Genomic DNA, 20206 nt, shown 5'->3' on the forward strand with positions numbered 1-20206 from the left:
CACTGCTTGAATCAGGCATCAATGTATGAGAGTTAAATAAAGTGACATATAGGCAGCTGGAATGCAGACTTATGAACAAAGAATATCTTTTTATTCTTCTTGGAATTATAGGGGCAGATGTAAATTACATGGTTCTAGTTTTTAAAATACAGTGTTAATTTTTATTAGAAATTACGCTTGACATAATCAGAAAACCAAAACACAGCTTTTTGTTCAAGGTACATTCATAAGATGGCTTTTGGTAAAGTAATAGTTATCTTCAATTTTTTTATTTGGTTTGTTTTCCTTTTGGATCCAGGTTATTCAGAGAATATTCTACACAGTCAACAGATCTTGGAGTGGAAAAATAACTTCGACAGAAATAAGAAAAAGCAACTTTTTGCAAGTAGGTCTCTCATTGGAATTCATGTATAAAAGCAATTAAGGGGAGCCTGGGTGACTCAGTTAAGTGTCCAAGACTTGATACTGGCTCAGGTCATGATCTCACGGTCGTGGGACTGAGCCCCATGTTGAGCTCTGTGCTGAGCATGGGGCCTGCTTGGGTTTCTCTCTCGCTCTCACTCTCGCTCTCTGTCCCCCTCTCTCCCCCACCCCGCCCTTTCCCTGCTTGCTCGCACATGCATGCTCTCTCTCTCTCAAAATAAATAAACCTAAAAAACGAGCAGTTTAAATAATACTATTAGTTCATTTAACAAGTATTTGAGCGCTTACTGCATGCAAAGCACTTTCACTACTTTCAGTCATTAAGCATTTATCAGATAACCTGAGATGTGTTGGGGGTAACAAAGGTGAATAACCAGAGATTTTTGTATCGAGGCATGTGGAGTAAAAGAAAAGCACACAGTCACACCTGAGGAAAATTTTCACAGAAATGGATAACAAATATGCATAGAAGGCCTCACAGGACTGACATGTGATCTTGACCTTGGAGGATATTGGGAGTTTATCAAAATAAAAAATTAGAAGGGGATTCCAGATAGAGGGAGCAGTATAAGCAAAGGCCCATAAGCATGAAAGTGTCTCAAGTCTCAAACGGAACAGTCTACTGGCTGGTGGCTCTGCAGAGACTGACCAGTGATGCAGCCTGGCAGGCTGGGTTAGGAAAGACCTTGCAAAAGGAATAGAGGGATTTTAACGTGATCCTTTTGACAATGAGTCTTTATCCAGCTCTTACTGGAGTGGAGAAAAATATTAAAAATTCTTTTAAGAAAGACACATTTCATTCAATTTTTTTATTTATTTTACCTACTATGAAAGTGTTGACCACTAGTGGGAGCCTTTTACTGAGGTAATCTTCATGCCTGACTGTGGAAGCTTCTGTTAATCTAAAGAATGGTTCATGGTTGAAAGGAAATATTTTATTTTCAATGAATCATACTAAATGAAGCTTAGGGTAATAATACCACCTTATGTACTCTTTTATTTTTCCATGTCTTCATCTGAGACAGACAAAGTAATGAAGACTTGGCAAAATGAGCAGCCCATAATACATATACACACCTTTTTTATTCTAAAATGAATAGTAATCATCACAGTGATTGTTAATATTTATTGAACACCTGGTGCCTGCCTCTCTCAGCAGGTAATATGGGATGGGTCAAAATGGCAGTAATTCCATAAAAAGGCTTCATACCTTGAGAATGATGAATAATCCCTCACATTCCTGAAGCACATTAGAGTTTATAGTTTCTAGCATTATTATAATATATATTTTTTTTAACTGATGATAAAATTTGAGGCTCAGATACGGTTGAATGACAGGTAAGATCACACAGCAAGTAAGTGATTGAATTGGAAACGGAACTCAAATGTTCTTCCTAGAACATGGTTTAATTTTTCCCCTTCTCCCCTACCCCTCTCCTTATTCTTCCTATTAGTGCATTATTCATGAATGTATGCTCGTAATGTATATGCTCATGAAGCATTCAAGTACGTGACATATCTAGAATAACCAGCAGAAGTCACTATCTCTTTACGCTGCCATTTCATTCCTTTTCCCAGACAGAACCCACATTATCTGTGGTTTTATTCCCTTGTATGTTTACATGAAGTATACAGTTTTATTTTGTATGGCTACTGTTACGAGGTTTTGTAATATATGAGATCATTATTCTGTTAATTTGTTTTTTTCCATTAACGGTATATCTTGACATTCTTTTCATTTCCATTCATATAAATCTATCTCATTTTTATGATTCTTCTGCATAATCTGTGGTATGGTTCTACCGTAACTAAATTACATACTCCCCTTTAGAAGATGTTGAAGTCATTTTCATATTTTTTCTTTGGAAAGATGCAGTGAATATCCCTGTACTTTCCTCCTGTTAAGAATCTTTCTAGAATAGGGGTGCCTGAGTGACTCAGTCGGTTAAGCATCCGACTTTGTCTCAGGTCATGATCTCATGGTTTGAGCCCCACGTTGGGCTCTGTGCTGACAGCTCAGAGCCTAGAGCCTGTTTTGGATTATGTCTCCCTCTCTGTCTCTGCCCCTCCCCTGCTGACCCTCTGTCTCTCTCAAAAATAAACATTAAAAAATTAAATTAAAAAAAAATTTTTCTAGAATAGACTACTGGAGGGAAAATCCTGGATCAAATGGTATGTACATTTTCAGTCTGATAGATCCTGCCAAAAACCTGTACTAGTTCACACACATTCACCAACAGCAGAAGTCATCTTTTTCATTTTATGACAATCCAGTAGGTTAAAATGAGAGCTGCTTCTCAAGATTTGTTTTAATGTACATATTCTGCTTTATACATGTTAAAGAACATTTTGTAAAACAAAACATTACAAGCCTTGTTTGGAAAACAAAAAAAATTCCTGTTTTATCACCCTAATACAACTAATAACATTTTTGTATGTGTTTTTCTTGTCTCATATATATGTGCAGATTAAATGGATTTTACATATTCTTAGTGTGTATAATTTTATATACCATATTTTGCTTTTACCATGTCATGGTTTTCCTTTGTTTCTGTGTAGACTTTATAATTTTTACTGGCAGCAGAATCTTCCATTAAGTAGTTTTAGTCTCATAATTTATGTTCTCAGCTTGTCAGGGCATATTGGTTTCCCAGTATTTACATTTTGGAACATAATTTTTTATCGAAGTAATCTATTTGCACTATGAAATATTTATCTTTGTTCCTTATAATGTTTTTCACCTTTAATTCCACTGTATTTTCTAATCATATTGACATGTTTTTTTTGTTGTTGCTGTTAAGATTTAGCTAGTAAATATTTGTCTTTTTTTTTAACTTTCCTTTTAAATTTATTTATCTCTTATGGATAGCATATATCTAGATCTGTTTTTTTTTGGGGGGGGTTGGTTTTTATACTCAATCTGAAAATGCTTTAATATGGAGACTCTATTCATTTATATTTATTGTGATTGTTGATATATCTGATCTGACTTCTGCCATCTCATTTTGTTTTTTCTATTTCCTAAGTTTCCTTATGGTTTCTTATATCTTTCTGAATTTTTCATTTCTGAAAACATCTCTATTTATCTGCCCACTTGCATGATAATTGTAAGAATTGTTAAGAAGCCTGGGTTTAGCATTATTGTTTCTGGTGTTTTCCATCAGGGTACACAGTGAATCAGGGGAGACCCCAGTTTACTTCCAGCCTAGGGCTCTGCAGCTCCATCCCCCATATTTTCCACACCAGGCCACAGCACATCAGCACAGTACCATACATAAGTCTCCTTTATAGTAAACTTGATCTCATTACAAAGCCAAACCCTGTATGTAGACTTCCACTCTACATAATAGAGGAGATGCCCAGTGTTCATAATTTTGGAAAGTTAAAAGCAATGTCAGTTCATGACCATCTATTTCAGCCTCTTGTGTGTTCTGGTTTGCTAGTTTGGGGACCTCTGACAGGATATAGTCTCCTTGGTAACAGTCCTTCCCTTTCCCTGCTTTTAAATCCTCCACAGCATCTATCCCTTTGGTAAGCATAATATAGAGTTTGTAAATGTTTATAGATTGGTCAGTTGATTAAAGGTAGGATGAGGGTGCCTGTTACAGTTCCTGGTTTAGTACCAAAACCAAAAATTTTAATTAAATTTAAAATAAAACTTCATTAGACTCTATATAATGGCCAAAGCTGGTTTTCATAATTTTAAAATAAATTAATCCTTCTCTTCATACTTTATTTCAGACTCTAGCCCTTTTGGAAGAAGAGGAAGATATAAACCAAATCACAGATTACTTCTCCTATGAACATTTCTATGTTATTTATTGTAAATTCTGGGAGCTAGATAGTGATCATGACCTCTACATCAGCCAGGCTGATTTATCTCGATATAATGACCAGGGTGAGTGTTTTATAGTTGTTAAGACTTAACTATTTTGAAGAAGGCAAGAGTTGTCTGAATTGTTACATGAATGAGAAATTCCCATTTCTTAAATTCTTTAATCCTTTTTTTAAAAAAACTTTTTTTTAATTTATTTTTGAGAGCGAGTGGGGGAGGTACAAAGAGGGAGGGGACAGAGGATCCAAAGCCAGCTCCACACTGACAGCAGAGATCCCGATGTGGGGTTCGAACTCACACCCTGAGCCGAAGTCAGACACTCAACCAACTGAGCCACCTAGGTGCCCCATCAAGTCCTCTTTAAAGAGCCAAGAATTTTTAAGTGGGAATGAGTGAAGGTATTGATTTTTCATTTAGAAGGCAAGTGTAGGAGAAGGGACTTAAGGTAAATAAGCAATTAGAGTCTTTGTTTTGATTGTCTTTGATTAATTTAATTAATTAGTATGTTTATTTTAGTTTTTGGGAGAGAGAGGAGAGAAAGAGAGAGCACGTGCAGGGGAGAGACAGAGGGGAGAGAGAGAATTCCAAGCAGGTTCTGCACTGTCAGTGCAGAGCCCCATGTGGGGCCCAAACTAAGGAGATTGAGATTATGACCTGAGCCGAGAGTTGGATGCTTAACCAACTGCACCACCCAGGCACTCTGTGGTGATTATTTTCTAGTGATGAGTTGAATTAGATCCATTCCTATGTAGTTTATTTGAAAGAGAGTGTATGTACACCCTGTAAGTTTCCCATTTTACAGTATTTATAAACAGACAAGGATGAAATAATATGCCAGTGTTTTCAAGGACTAATAACAACTTACCTTTTGGGATTTAGATCCAGAATAGATATTTTCTCCGCAGATGAATTTTGTGTGTTTTCTTTTATCAGAAAACAAAAATATTAAACATCACATGATACTACTCATTTTGCTTCATTTTTACCAGTTAGTAAACTTATAACCTATTACCTGCAAATATTCTTCCTCAAGCACCAAGATACATTGACTCATTCTTTTCTCATAAGATTGTCTCATAAGATTCTCATAAGATTGTTCTATTCTTAAATGTCTTCTCAGGCACTGCTATTTATTTTAAATCAGCCTTTAGCCCTTTAGGTGTAGCAGAGTACAAATCTTAAATACATTGAATTTCACTTCTGTTATTTGGTATCTCTGTGATTAACTGTTTGCATCTTAAGAAGAGTTTCATTCTATATGATCTTAAGTATCATAGAACTTTCCATATATAAAAAAGAGTCCTTCCTCTCTATTCTCAGGTGCCAACCAGATATCAAGAGAAAATACTCAGATGTACTTATTGATGAACAAGCATTTTAGTACTATACCTCCCTTTTTCAAGTAGTCATAATCTTGCTGTCACCAGAATAGCATAAAGATGGAGATATTCACAGGCATATCGGGTCAGCTTTATTAGCCGTGTACCTTCTAATCACCGGTGGCCAGATCATCTGTGTAACATGAGGTCATACAAACCTCTCTCCAGCTGATACAATCATAATTCTCATTAGGTTCCAAAATGTATATATACACATAACAATCCAATAGAGGGTATATTAAAGTGATGATGTCCAAATAAGTAGGCATCTAAGCCTTCATGATGAAGAGCCCATCAAAACTACATAATTGGCAATCCATCAGCCTGTCCTAAATGGGACAACATGATCTTCAATTTTAGGGTAAACCTTCCAAATGTAAAAAAGACTTTAGCTTTGGGATTAAATGTCCATGCCTTTCCTATACAGCCCTCTGTTTGTATAGTACAAATTATTATAAACCAATGTTCACCAAAGTCTAGAGGGTCCTTATATAAGCTTTGTGGCCAGGCATGGCTCTACTGACACCCATATTCCCAACATTCTTCAGCCAAATTAATTTTACCTTTAGGTTGACTATACCTAACTGTGTGCAGAAGAATTAGATGCTGATAGCTACTGTCTAATAACTTCATCACTTATTTGGAAATTTTAGTGTACATGCTATTGCCTGGGGCACTTCTTAAAACAACAGATTCTGTCCTCACCAAATCCCTAGGTCTGAGATCTATTGACATAGCCTTTTGGTAAAACTAAAGGCTTTGGTTATTTTGAACCAACAATGAGGTACACTGCTATATATTCTCTAGGATCTACCATCAAAAGCAACATGCTATCTTAAGATAAAATTGTATGTTATGTCCTGGACTGTTATGGAATAAGAATATATGAAAAGTATGTTTGTGGTATGTTTAGGTATCTTCTATAAAATTCTACTTGAAAGCATTCTCCATTGTTGTACTCAGAGTCCCTTATCTTAGGAGTTGCTGATCAGTCCCCTTGAATTTAATACGAGGATAAAATTTGTCTTGTTTTAGAGGAAAATTGTCTTAGATACAAGATCAATATAAATCCTATACGTTTTTGTCTTAGTTGTTAGGATGCTCAACTATATTAATACATCACAGCTGTCAGGCATAATCATTTGCCTATTCTTTTTTTTTAATGATTGATTATGCCACTTCAAATTCTTACTTTCAAAAATATAAATTATACATAAGTAAAAATTTAAATATTCATATTCTTGTTATAGAAGATTACTATGTTTTAGCTCATAGCTACTGAAAATAAATTTGCCCAAAGTATTGCCTTTATGGAACATGTTCCTAACTAGCTTTGTACTTTCTTATTTACATTTAGCTTCATCAAACAGAATTATTGAAAGGATATTTTCTGGGGCAGTAACAAGGTAAGAAAAAGCATCTGAGTTTAAAAATGAATTACAGGTAATACTTTAACAATCTCATTTTAGCACAGCTTCATACATGTCATGTATGACATGTATGTCATGGCTTCATACAAGACAGCAGTAATTCTTTATATACAGACATTAATCCTTTACCTAAGTATAGGTAAAGGTATTTGATCCTGGTGATTATTTGCATTCAAATTAGAAACGAGACTTCTTTTTTCATACCAGCAAATGTCTTCTGGTTTCACCCTTCTAGGCCTTTGAAAACAGGATAGGTTTTGTAACCTTTGTAAGATTTCCAGCCTTCTAATTTTTTTTTTTTACTTTTTATTTAAATTTTAGTTATAGCCTTCTAATTTTTTTAACTTAATTTCCAAAGAAGGTGTTGCTTTATTTCTTAGTCTGTCATCCTACTAAATTCATCCGAGTAATTGCTCAGGAAACTTGATAATGATATGTTTTCTTCAGGGGAAAAACAGTACAGAAAGAGGGAAGAATGAGCTATGCAGATTTTGTTTGGTTTTTGATCTCTGAGGAAGACAAAAGGAACCCAACCAGGTACGACTTCTTAAGATTCCTTTGCCAGTAACATTTAACACTTAAACAAAGCTTAAAAAATTGATGATGCATATCCATTGGATGCCATCTTGATGTAGGGGTACCAAGGTGGATTAGACTTATTCTCTGCCCTCTTAGACTGAATCCATAGTCATAAAATATCAAGAGAAGTATTTTTACCCCCAGAAACAAAGGTGAAGTAACATGTGAGCTGGCTCTGAAGAATAAGTAGGACTTATTTATACAGAATGTAGGAATATATATTGTGAATTTTGTTGTTTTATGATCTTGATGGTTCAGTAATAAATCAGAGAGAGAAAGAAGAGCAAATTGTGGATGACTGGTATAGATAAATTAGAATCATCTTTCCCTTTCCTTGGCACTCTCAAATGTACCTTGATTTGTAGTTTTGAGTTTACATGTGTGTTTCTTGCCACTAGTCTCATGTTTAAGCCAAAAATCTAGGCCCCTCTCTTCTTTTTATTCCCAGCTTATATAATGACACAATACCCAATACATAGTTTGTGCTTAGTACCAAGGGAGGGAGAGGCTACAGTTTTTGGTGCTCCTTGCTAGTATAACTGACTCAACTGCGTGCATGTTGGTTGAAGTATTTATCTAAATATTGGATATGTGGTTTAGAGCTCAGTGAAGGTAGTGGGGCACCTGGGTGGCTCAGTGAGTTAAGCATCTGACTTCTGCTCAGGTCATGATCTCTTGGTTCATAGTTCAAGCCCCACTTCGGGCTCTCTATATTGACAGCTCAGAGTCTGGAGCCTGCTTCGGATTCTATGTTTCCCTCTCTGTAACTCCCCCACTTGTGCTCTTTCTTTCAGAAATAAATAAACATCAAAATTTTTTTAAAAAAGAATTCAGTGAAGTAGAAATCTAAGCTATTTATTGGGCAGCCTATTAGATTATTTTTAAATAACTTTGTTTTCCATTTCAAACAATAATTTATTGTCCATTAGAGACAGTTTAGAAAACATGGGTAAAAAGAAGAAAATAAATTTTAATTCTAACACTCAGAATAAGACACTATTAAAAAAGTTGGTATATATTGTATGGTCTATTTCATATATTGTTACATACATGTTAGACATTAAGATTAGCTCCATTGGATTAAGTCTTAATTACCATACACTCCAAAATTTTGATGGATTGCTTTCCAAAACAATAGTTGCAGCTAAACAGTTGTAACACTCACTACTTTTTTCATTAAAATAAATTTTCCAGGGGCGCCTGGGTGGCGCAGTCGGTTAAGCGTCCGACTTCAGCCAGGTCACGATCTCGCGGTCCGTGAGTTCGAGCCCCGCGTCGGGCTCTGGGCTGATGGCTCAGAGCCTGGAGCCTGTTTCCGATTCTGTGTCTCCCTCTCTCTGCCCCTCCCCCGTTCATGCTCTGTCTCTCTCTGTCCCAAAAATAAAATAAACGTTGAAAAAAAAATAAATTTTCCAAGGGGTACCTGGGTGGCTCATTCACTTGAGCATCCGACTTTTGATTTCACCACAGGTCATGATCCCAGTGTTGTGGGAATGAGACCCTCATTGGGCTCCATACTGATTATGGAACCTGCTTGAGATTCATTCTCTCTCTCTCTCTCTCTCTCTCTCTCTCTCTCTCTCCCCCCCTCCCTCCCCCCCCCCCCCCGCCCCTCTCCCACACTCCTGCTTTCTCTCTCTAAAATAAAATTTAAAAGTTTTTTAAAAATAAGTAAATAAGTAAGTATTCCTAAATGGAATTGTTAGGTTAAAAGGGTATAGATATTTTGGGGGGAATTTATAAAAATTATTGAGTTGGTCTTTAGAAAAGTTTTGTCACTTTATACCTTTATCAACAAGATACAGCATATTACTAACACTAGGTATTTTCCACTTAAAAATATTTTCCAACTTGATAAATTAAAAATTCAGTATTATGTATATTGCATTTCTTTGATTACTAATGAGGCTGAATTTTTTCATACCATTCAGCCTTTTTTATTTCATTTTAGCCAACTTGCCTTTTCATGTCTTTTGCTCATTTCTGTTGTTATTTTATAACAAATACAAAAAATATTAAAGTTTTTTATATTTAATAATGAAGCTATTAAAAATATATATAAAATAAAAATATCTAAACTACATACATTCAAAAACCTTAATATGAAATTCACTCATAATTCCATGACCCATATTTAATATTGGTACATATCCATTCACTCCTCTTTCTCCCTTTCCTTCTCTCCCGACTCTTTCTCCTCCTATTCCTCCCTGCACCAAAAGATATATTATGCTAAATGGTATCATATTATATAGATTTGTGATACACTTTTTCACCTAACAATATATTTCCATGCCAGTAAGTATGCATGGTTTTTTTCCTCTTTTTTTAATTTAATTTTTTTAATTTACATCCAAGATAGTTAGCATATAGTGCAACAATGATTTCAGGAGTAGATTCCTTAATGCCCCTTACCCATTTAGCCCATCCCCCCTCCCACAACCCCTCCAGTAACCCTCTGTTTGTTCTTCATTTTTTTTTTTCAATGTTTATTTATTTTTGGGACAGAGAGAGAGCATGAACGGGGGAGGGGCAGAGAGAGAGGGAGACACAGAATCGGAAACAGGCTCCAGGCTCTGAGCCATCAGCCCAGAGCCCGACGCGGGGCTCGAACTCACGGACCGCGAGATCGTGACCTGGCTGAAGTCGTACGCTTAACCGACTGCGCCACCCAGGCGCCCCTGTTCTTCATATTTAAGAGTCTCTTATGTTTTGTCCCCCTCCCTGTTTTTATATTATTTTTGCTTCCCTTCCATTGTGTTCATCTGTTCTGTGTCTTAAAGTCCTCGTATGATATTTGTCTTTCTCTGGTGGACTAATTTCGCTTAGCATAATATCCTCGAGTTCCATCCATGTAGTTGCCAATGGCAGGATTTCATTCTTTTTGATTGCTGAGTAATACTCCTGTGTGTGTGTGTGTGTGTGTGTGTGTGTATACGTATATATATATATGTATATATACACACACACACACACACCACATCTTCTTTATCCATTCATTCATTGATGGACATTTGGGCTCTTTCCATACTTTGGCTATTGTTGATAGTGCTGCTATAAACATTGGGGTATTTCAAACAGCACACCTGTATCCCTTGGATAAATACCTAGTAGTGCAATTGCTGGGTCATAGGGTAGTTCTATTTTTAATTTTTTGAGGGACCTCCATACTGTTTTCCACAGTGGCTGCACCCGTTTGCATTCCCACCTACAGTGCAAAAGAGATCCTGTTTCTCTGCATCCTTGCCAACATCTGTTGTTGCCTGACTTGTTAATGTTAGCCATTCTGACAGGTGTGAGGTGGTATCTCATTGTGGTTTTGATTTGTATTTCATCATTCCCCTGATGATGAGTGATGTTGAGCATTTTTTCGTATGTAGTATGCATGTTTATAATTTATCATTAATTTACTATTTTGAAAGCTTAGGTTGTTTCAGTTAGATCACCTAAATTTCCAAAGATTTGAAGGCTATTCTTTTTTCTAATTCTTGCCTTCTCAGTGTTCTGTTAACTCTCTCAACAACCTTTTATCTTTCATATTTCCTCAGTTATGAAAAAGCTTTTCTCAAATAATTCTCATCTATATTATCCCATTTCTGGAACCTTATTATCCCATAAGGACAAATGAAGAGAGCTAGAAATGGTAATGAAGATTAATATAACAAACGACGAATATATAGTTCTTCAGTCTTCTCTCAGCTTCTTTAAAAAACATAAGTTACATAAAGTAATAATTAGACCAGTGTAGTTTTGGTAATATATATATAGTAATGTGTGTGTGTATATTAATTAATATTATAATATATGTATTATATATTATATATATAACAATAGAAAAGTATAATTAAAAGTAATAATTAGACCAGTATAGTTTTGGTAGTATATATACTAATTAGTATATATTATATATTATAATATATAATTAATATATATCATATATTAATATAAATATATTATAGTAATATATATAGATGTAATATGAATAACAATAGTAGCATAAAAAGAAGAAGGAAGAGAGTTATATAGGAGTAACATTTCAGTATCTCACTGGAATTAAGAATAAATCTGGGGGCGCCTGGGTGGCTCAGTCGGTTAAGCGGCTGACTTCGGCTCAGGTCATGATTTCGTGGTCCATGAGTTCGAGCCCCGCGTTGGGCTCTGTGCTGACAGCTCAGAGCCTGTAGCCTGTTTCGGATTCTGTGTCTCCCTCTCTCTGACCCTCCCCCGTTCATGCTCTGTCTGTCTCTGTCTCAAAAATAAATAAACGTTAAAAAAAAAAAGAAGAAATCTGAAGTAGATTATAAGATAAAAATGTATATGGCAAGCCCTTAGAGAAACCACTAGAAAATTAATTCAAAAATGTATAGTGAACAAAATCATTAAATGAATTAGAATGTTACACTTAGAATCACTTAATGTAATCACCTAATCACTTAATGTAAAAGAAAGCAGTAAAGGAGAAATAGGAAAAATGCCACACAGATAGAAAACAAAAAGTAAAATGGCAGACATTATTCCAACTATATCAATAATAACAATTTATAAATGTGAATGGATTAAATATTCCATCAAAAGACAGAGGTTTTCCAGACTGGATTTAAAAACCAATATACAATTGGGGCGCCTGGGTGGCTCAGTTGGTTAAACCTCTGACTTCGGCTCCAACTTTGGCTCAGGTCATGATCTCGCAGTTTGTGAGTTTGAGCCCCACATCAGGCTCTGTGCTGACAGCTCGGAGCCTGGAGCCTGTTTGGGATTCTGTGGCTCCCTCTCTCTCTGCCCCTCCCCCACTTGTGCGTGCGCGCTCTCTCCCTCTCTCCCTCTCTCCCTCTCTCTCTCTCTCTCAAAAATAAATGTAAAAAAAAAAAAAACCATTATATGCTGTCTATATGAGACACAGATTTAAAGATCCAAAAGGGAGAAAAAGGAAAAGGAAATATAAAGATATGTCATGCAAGCAACAACCATAGGAAACTTAAAGTGGTTTTATAAATATCAGAGAATGTAGACTTTAATACAAAAAGAATTACCTGAAACAAAGAAGGACGTTTTATATGATAAAAGGGTCAGTCCAACAGAAAGACTCTACAATTAGAAACATATGCACCTTACAACATCAAACCCTAAAATACATGAAACAAAACTGACAGAATTGAAATAAACAATTCAACAATAATAGCTGAAGACCTCAATACCCCACTTTCAGTGGTGGATGAACGACCAAGAGGAAGATAAATAAGGAAATGGAAGTCATGAACAATAGTACAAACAAAACTATAGACCAAATAGACCTAACAGATATCTATAGAATACTCCACCTAAGAACAATAGAATATATATTCTTGTCAAGTACACAGGGAATATTCCCCAGGATAGAACATATGACAGGCCGTAAAACAGTCTCAAATAAATATAAAAAGAAGTAAAATCATACAAAGCATAGTCTCTGACCATAATGAGATAAAATTAACAATAACTTATAGGAACTTGGGAGTTTACAAACATATAGAAACAACACACTGCTTAAATAACCAGTGGGGGAAAAAAAACTAATACATCAAAAGAAATAATTTGAATCTCTTGGTAGATTTTTTTTTTTAATTTTTAATGTTTATTTTTTAGAGAGAGAGAGAGAGACAGATTGTGAGTGGGGGAGGGGCAGAGAGAAAGGGAGACACAGAACTCAAAGTGGGCTCCTGGCTCTTCACTGTCAGAACAGAGCCTGACACAGGGCTCGAACTCCCAAACTATGAGATCATCTCCTGAACTGAAGTCGGACGCTAAACCAACTGAGCTACCCAGGTGCCCCAAAAGGAAATAATTTGAAAGGAAGGAAAATGAAGGAAAAAGTAAAAAGCTTTGTTTAAGATGAATGAAAATGGAAACACAGTATGCCAAAACTTATGGGATGTAGCAAATGCATTACTAAGAAAAATGTGTAGCTTTAAACACGTATACTAAAATACAAGAAATGTCACAAATCAATAACCTAACTTTCTACTTCAAAGACACTGGGAAAAAAGGAGGAAATTAAGCATAGCAAACACAAGGAAAGAAGAAAGACTGAAGTGGATAAATTAAGTAGAGAATAGAAAAATAATAAAGAAAATCAATGGAACCAAAAATCAAGATTTTTTAAAAGAATTAATAAGGCCTTAGCTACAGGACACCTGAGTGGCTCAGTCGGTTAGGTGTCTGACTTTTGATCTCGGATCAGGTCTTGATCTGAGGTTTGTGGATTCAAGCCCAACATTGGACTCCAGGATGGGCGTGAAACCTACTTTATGAATGAATGAATGAATGAATGAATGAATGAATGAATGAAGCAAGCAAGCCTTAGCTACACTGATCAAGAAGAAAAGAGAACATTCAGATTATTAAGGTCAGAATAAAAGATGTAACATGAATGCTGACCTTACAGGAGTAAAAAGGATTGTCATACACACATATATAACAACTTTATACTAACAAATTAGATAACTTAGACAAAATGGGCAAATTCTTGGAGGGACATAAACTGCTATACTGGTTCTAGATGAAATAACTCTGGCTAGGAAAAATAATCCCAGGCTGAGATGGCTTCACTGGAAAATGAAAGGAATTTCTTTGACCTGATTAAGAAAAACCCAAAGCTAACAACTAGTGAAAGGTGAAAGACTGAAATCTATTTCCTGTGATCAGAGAAAAGATAAGGATGTCTATTCTTTCAACATTGTACTGAAGGTTCTAGCCAGGACTATCAGACAAGCTAATGAAGTAAAAAGCATCCAAATTGGAAAGGAACAAGGAAAACTATCTATTTGAGTATAGTTTATACAGGAAATCCCAAGAGATCGACTAAAAAACTACTAGAGGGGCACCTGGGTCAAGTGTCTGACTTTGGCTCAGGTTATGATATCACAGCTCATGAGTTCAAGCCCCGCATTGGGTTCTGTGCTGACAATGCAGAGCCTAGAACTTGCTTCAGATTCTATGTCTTCCTCTCTCTGCCCCTCTCCTGCTTGCACTGTCTTCTCTCAAAAATAAATAAACGTGAAAAAAAAAAACTGTTAGAGCTCAGTAAAGGTTAAATAAGGTTGCAGGATATAGTATCAATTTATAAAAAATCTATTTCTATGCACAAGCAATAAAAAAATTAAGGAAATAATTCCACTTATAATAGCAAAGAGAATAAAATACCTAGAAATAAGCTTAATAAAAGAAGTATAAAACTTACACTGTGAAAACTATAAAACGTTGTTGAAAGAAATTAAGGAAGATCTAAATGAAATGAAGGCATCCCATGTTCATGGATCAAAAAGCTTAAAATTGTTAGAATGGCAGTACTCTGCAAATAGATTGGTAGATTCAAAGCAATTCCTAACATAATCCCAGCTACTTTTTGTTATTTGTTGTAGAAATGAAAAAGCTGATTCTTGAATTCCTATGGAACTAAAAAGGGATCAGAATAACCAAAACAATCTTGAGAAAGAACAAAATCTTAGGATTCATACTTACTGACTGCAAAATATACAAAGCTGAAAAAGAAGACAATGTGATCCTGGGATACAGATTGACATGTAGATAAAGAGAATTAAGAGTCTGGGAATAAATCCTCACATTTATGACCACTTGATTTTTTAACAAGGATGCCAAGATAATTCTAATGGGGAAGAAATGGTCTCCTAAGAAATGGTGTTGGGAGCTGGATACCCACATAGGAAAGAATGAATGTGAACCCTACCTCACATCATACACGAAAATTAGCTCAAGTAGATCACAAATTGAATGTGAGAACTAAAGCTATAAAACTTTTAGAAGAAAACATAAGAGTAAACTTTTGTGGCCATGGTTTCTTAGATATGACTTCAAAAGCACAAACAAAAGAAATGGATGAATTGGACTTCAAAAAAATTAAAATCTTTCATGCTTCAAAAGACAACATCAAGAAAGCAAGAAGACAACCACAGCATGGGAGAAAATATTTATAGATGATATATCTGACAAATGACTTGTATCTAGAATACATAAAAAGAACAACTCAATAATAAAAAGACAGATTAATTTAAAAATGAGCAAAAGATCTAAATATTTCTCCAGTGAAGGTATATACATGGCCAATAAGCCTGTAACAAGATTCTTGATATCATTAATCAGGGAAATACAAATAAAAACCATAATAAGATACCACATCATATCCACTAGGATAGCTATAATCAATAAGTGTTGACAAGGATGTAGAAAAATCAGAACCTTCAAATGCTATTGGTAATGTAAAATGCTGCAGCCACTGTGGAAGACATTGTGACAGTTCCTCAAAGAGTTAAACTTAGAGTTAACATATGACCCAGCAGTTCTACTCCTAGGAAGATACCCAAGAGAAATGAAAATATTCACACAGAAATTTATACACCCATGTTCAGAGCAGCACTATTAATAGCCAAAAGAGGGGACCTGGGTTGGCTCAGTCAGTTAAGCAAGCAGCCACCTCTGGGTTTCAGCTCCGGTCATGATCTTGTGGTTAGTGAGTTCGAGCCCTACTTTGGGCTCTCTGCTAAGGGTGCAGAGCCTTCTTGAGATTTTCTCTCTTCCTCTCTGTCTGCCCCTACCCCACTCACTCTCTCATTCAAAAATAAATAAATGAACATTTAAAAATAATAATAATAGCCAAAAGATAGGAACAGCCCAAGTATCCATCAGCTAATGAATGGATAAACAATTGTGATATATCCATATAATGAAATATTATCCGGCAGGTGAAAAAATCTACTGATGCATACTAAAACATGGTTGAATCTTGAAAACGTTATGCAAATTAAAAGACAACAGTCACAAAATACAACATATTATATAAATACATTTACATGAGTTGTCCAAAATAGGCAAATCTACAGATATAGAAAGTAGGTTAATGGTTGCCTAGGCCATGCTATTATATAATGTGCTTATTTTAATAAAACTGTTTTAAATTCTAAAAAAAAAAAAGAAAAAATGAGGGACCTAGGGGAAAATGAGGAATGAGTGCTAATGGGTATGGAGTTTCTCTTTGGAGGTGATGAACATCAATTGTAGTGATGGTTATGCAACTCTGTGGATAAACTAACAACCACTAAATTATACATTTAGTATAAATAAAGCCGTTAAAAAGAGTTGGAATAGTACAAAATATATTACCTAACCATAATGGAATTGATATAAAAATAAGAAAATAACAATAAAAATAAGAAAACGACTGGAAAATCTCTACCCACTTGGAAATTAACCAACACACTTTTTTTTTTTTTAATGTTTATATATCTTTGAGAGAGAGAGAGAGAGAATGTGAGCAGGGGAGGGGCAGAGAAAGAGGGAGACACAGAATCCAAATCAGGCTCCAGGCTCTGAGCTATCAGCACAGAGCCCAACACGGGGCTCAAACTAAAGGACCGCAAGATCATGACATGAGCTAAAGTCAGGTGCCCAACCAACTGAGCCACCCAGGCGCCCCTAAACAACATACTTCTAAACAACCTGTGGCTCTAAAAATATGTCTCGAGAAATTACATAAAAGTAATGACTTAAGTGGACCAATTCCTTTAAAGTCACAAATTAGTAAAACTTATGCAGGAAAAAAAACATAACCTGAATAATCGTTAGGGATTCCACATCCTAGCTGTTAAGGAGATAAACATGCAAACATGCTATCTCATATAACAGACCATACATCATATTGATAAAGAGCCCAGGATTTGGAGTCATACAGAAAATTCATAAGTCATAATTGAATTCATAATTAACAACGTTCTGAAAAATAAATGTTGGCTCAGATAATTTCACTATTACAGTCTTCTAAACATTTGAAAATGAAATACCAAATTCTATACCACTTCTTCCAGAAAATAGAAAAAGAGGGAATAATTCCCAACTCATCTTAAGATGCCAGTGTTATTTTTATACCAAAACCAAACACATGCAAAAAAATAATAAAACTATAGCCCAACATCCCTCATGAAGACAGACTCAAAATTCATTAACAAAATAATAGCAAATCAAAGCTCAGCTTCTCTAGCTCTGCAAAAAATGCTGGTGGTATTTTGATAGGGATTGCATTAAATGTGTAGATTGCTTTGGGTAGTATAGACATTTTAAGTGTTTGTTCTTCCAAGCTATGAGTATGGAATGCTTTTCCATTTCTTTGTTTTCTCTTTAATTTCTTTCATAAGTGCTCTATAGTTTTCAGAGTACAGATCTTTTACTTCTTTGGTTAGGTTTATCCCTAGGTATCTTACTGGTTTGGGTACAACCGCAAATGGGATCAATTCCTTGATTTCTTTTTCTGCTCCTTCATTATTGGTGTATAGAAATGTGAAAGGGTCACATGCAACCCAGTGTTTACAGCAGCATTATCAACAATAGCCAAAATATGAGAAGATCCCAAATGTCCATCGATGGATGAATGGATAAAGATGTGGTGTGTATGTGTGTGTGTGTGTATCTATCTGTACACACACACACACACACACACACACACACACACACACACACAATGGAAGATTACTCAGCCATCAAAAAGAATGAAATCTTGCCATTTGCAGCTATGTGGATGGAGCTAGAATGTATAATGCTAAGCAAAATAAGTCAGTCAGGGAAAGACAAATACCATATGATTTCACTCATATGTGGAATTTAAGAAACAAAACAGATGAACATATGGGAAAGTGGGGGGGGGAAGGAGTAGGGAGGGAAGGAAACCACACGTGACTTCTTAATGATAGAAAACAAACTGAAGAATTGATGGAGGGAGGTGGGTAGGAGATGGGCTAGATGGGTGATGAGTATTAAAGAGAGCACTTGTTGCCTTGAGCACTGGCTATTGTATGCAAGTGATGAATCACTGAATACTGCTCCTGAAACCAGTATTGCACTGTATGTTAACTAACTAGAATATAAATTAAAAAACAAAAAAAAACAAAACAAAAAAAACCCCTCAGCTTCTCAACCTCTCAGGCTCCCCTTCCAGAATCAGCAGATACCCCAAAGGAAAGATGGTCCCAAATACTAGGCTACTCCTCTCAGGATTTCCTTCTAGACCTGGATGCCATAATTCTTCACTGCCCTGTTAATTTAGTCCACTGCCTTCAGACAGTATTTTTCCTCCAAATTTCATCAATGGGAGGGTTAATCCAAAATACTTAGTTTATCATTGCTAGAAGCAGTACTCTTAAGGTCATCTTGTCATATCTTGATCCATAACTGGATCTCTACTTAAAGGAATTTCACCAAAGGAAGTTTTTAGGATCAGAAACTTTTTTGTGTGCCCCTTTTCTGCCATGCCTCTTGCCTTTCTCCTGTTTAATAAGCTAACATATTGTTGAGGCTTTATTTTTTGCTAGATGACAGGTGTTTTATATGCAATGGATTATTTAATCCTCATATTGATGAGGTTTTGGGGTGATGGTGGGGTGGTCTAGAGCCAACAGCCAAGAAAGAATTGAAGATGTCTTTGGTGCAAACAGGTGATTTCATGAAAGCATGATGACAGGACCCATGGGCAGAAAGAGCTGAGCTGGGATTGTGAAGAGTGGCTAGTTATAGACTATGAAGTTGGGGAGGTAAAGTCAAATGGGTGGCCTCCAGAGGGACTTGGATTGCTAAAGAGGACTCCTAAGATACCTGAGCATGGCTTTTGTCAAGCTAAGGTTGTTTTTCCCTCTAGCAAAGCATTAACATTAGGACAGCAAGGGGTTCCTGGAGAAATGTTACACTCTGTATTTGCCTCAAGTATTTGTCCATAGGCTGCAAGCTATAAGGAAATTTAATTTTATCTATATTTCCTTCTTGCCTTTGTTCCCCATATCACTATGGGGTGATGTTGGAGCTCCGGGGAAACTGAGTCTATAGGTTTCTGGAGATTAGGCTATTGATAAGATTGCCTTTTTCTTGTAATTTACTAAGATATTTGATACTCATGTCATGCAGGACTGTGATCTCTATCAGCTGGCCTTTGGTTTTCTTTCCTTTGCTTTGTCCTTGGGCAGCTGAGAGTGCCTGAGGAATATCACACACATCCAACCTGGTGTGGGTGAGGGAGGCTAGCTTGTGCTTTGTTCTCAGCCCGCCCCACGCTCCCTCATCAATATCACTATAAATTTAGTGATCCCATGTTACCGTTGAGGAAACAAGCTCTGAAACCTTGCACAGATAATATGTGACCTAGCTTGGATTCAAATCCAGGTCTTTATGACTCCAGATCCTGGGCTCTTTATCACTGTGATGTATGGTCTGTTATGAGACAGCATGTTTGCAATGTTTATCTTAACAACTAGGCTGTGGAATCCCTAATAGAGAGTTCTCTTGGTGTCCTGAAATGCTTAAGAAACTAAAAATTTGGCCAATCGTGAAGAACTCCTCTAATTTTGACTTGTTGATGTGTTTCCTTGGCTTCTATTGGCACTTACTAGGCACCCAGTATGTGTATTGTTAATGCTCATGTTGCCTTACTAAAGCAGAATGTAAGCAGAAGCCAATTAAGTCTCACTGTTAAAAGTAACAAGCGAAATGTCTGTATCAAAACCAAACTCTTATGTAACAAAACATAATAA

The 20206-nt window shown here is 35.9% G+C and overlaps 1 protein-coding gene across 4 annotated transcripts in view; it reads left to right on the forward strand.

The window, feature by feature from the left end:
- PPP2R3A (protein phosphatase 2 regulatory subunit B''alpha) overlaps nt 1–20206 on the forward strand; it is a 218689-nt gene that overhangs the window by 146410 nt on the left and 52073 nt on the right. For all 4 annotated transcript variants that reach the window (XM_086674343.1, XM_086674345.1, XM_086674344.1 and 1 more), the window contains 4 exons: nt 299–385; nt 4165–4321; nt 6995–7043; nt 7515–7604. In XM_086674343.1, the coding sequence (XP_086530469.1) occupies nt 299–385; nt 4165–4321; nt 6995–7043; nt 7515–7604 (383 nt within the window). The remainder of the gene's footprint in view (nt 1–298; nt 386–4164; nt 4322–6994; nt 7044–7514; nt 7605–20206) is intronic.

The sequence above is a fragment of the Puma concolor genome, chromosome C2 (assembly GCF_028749965.1).
Source record: "Puma concolor isolate L17-30 chromosome C2, mPumCon1.1.hap2, whole genome shotgun sequence".
Classification (NCBI taxonomy): Eukaryota; Metazoa; Chordata; class Mammalia; order Carnivora; family Felidae; genus Puma; species Puma concolor.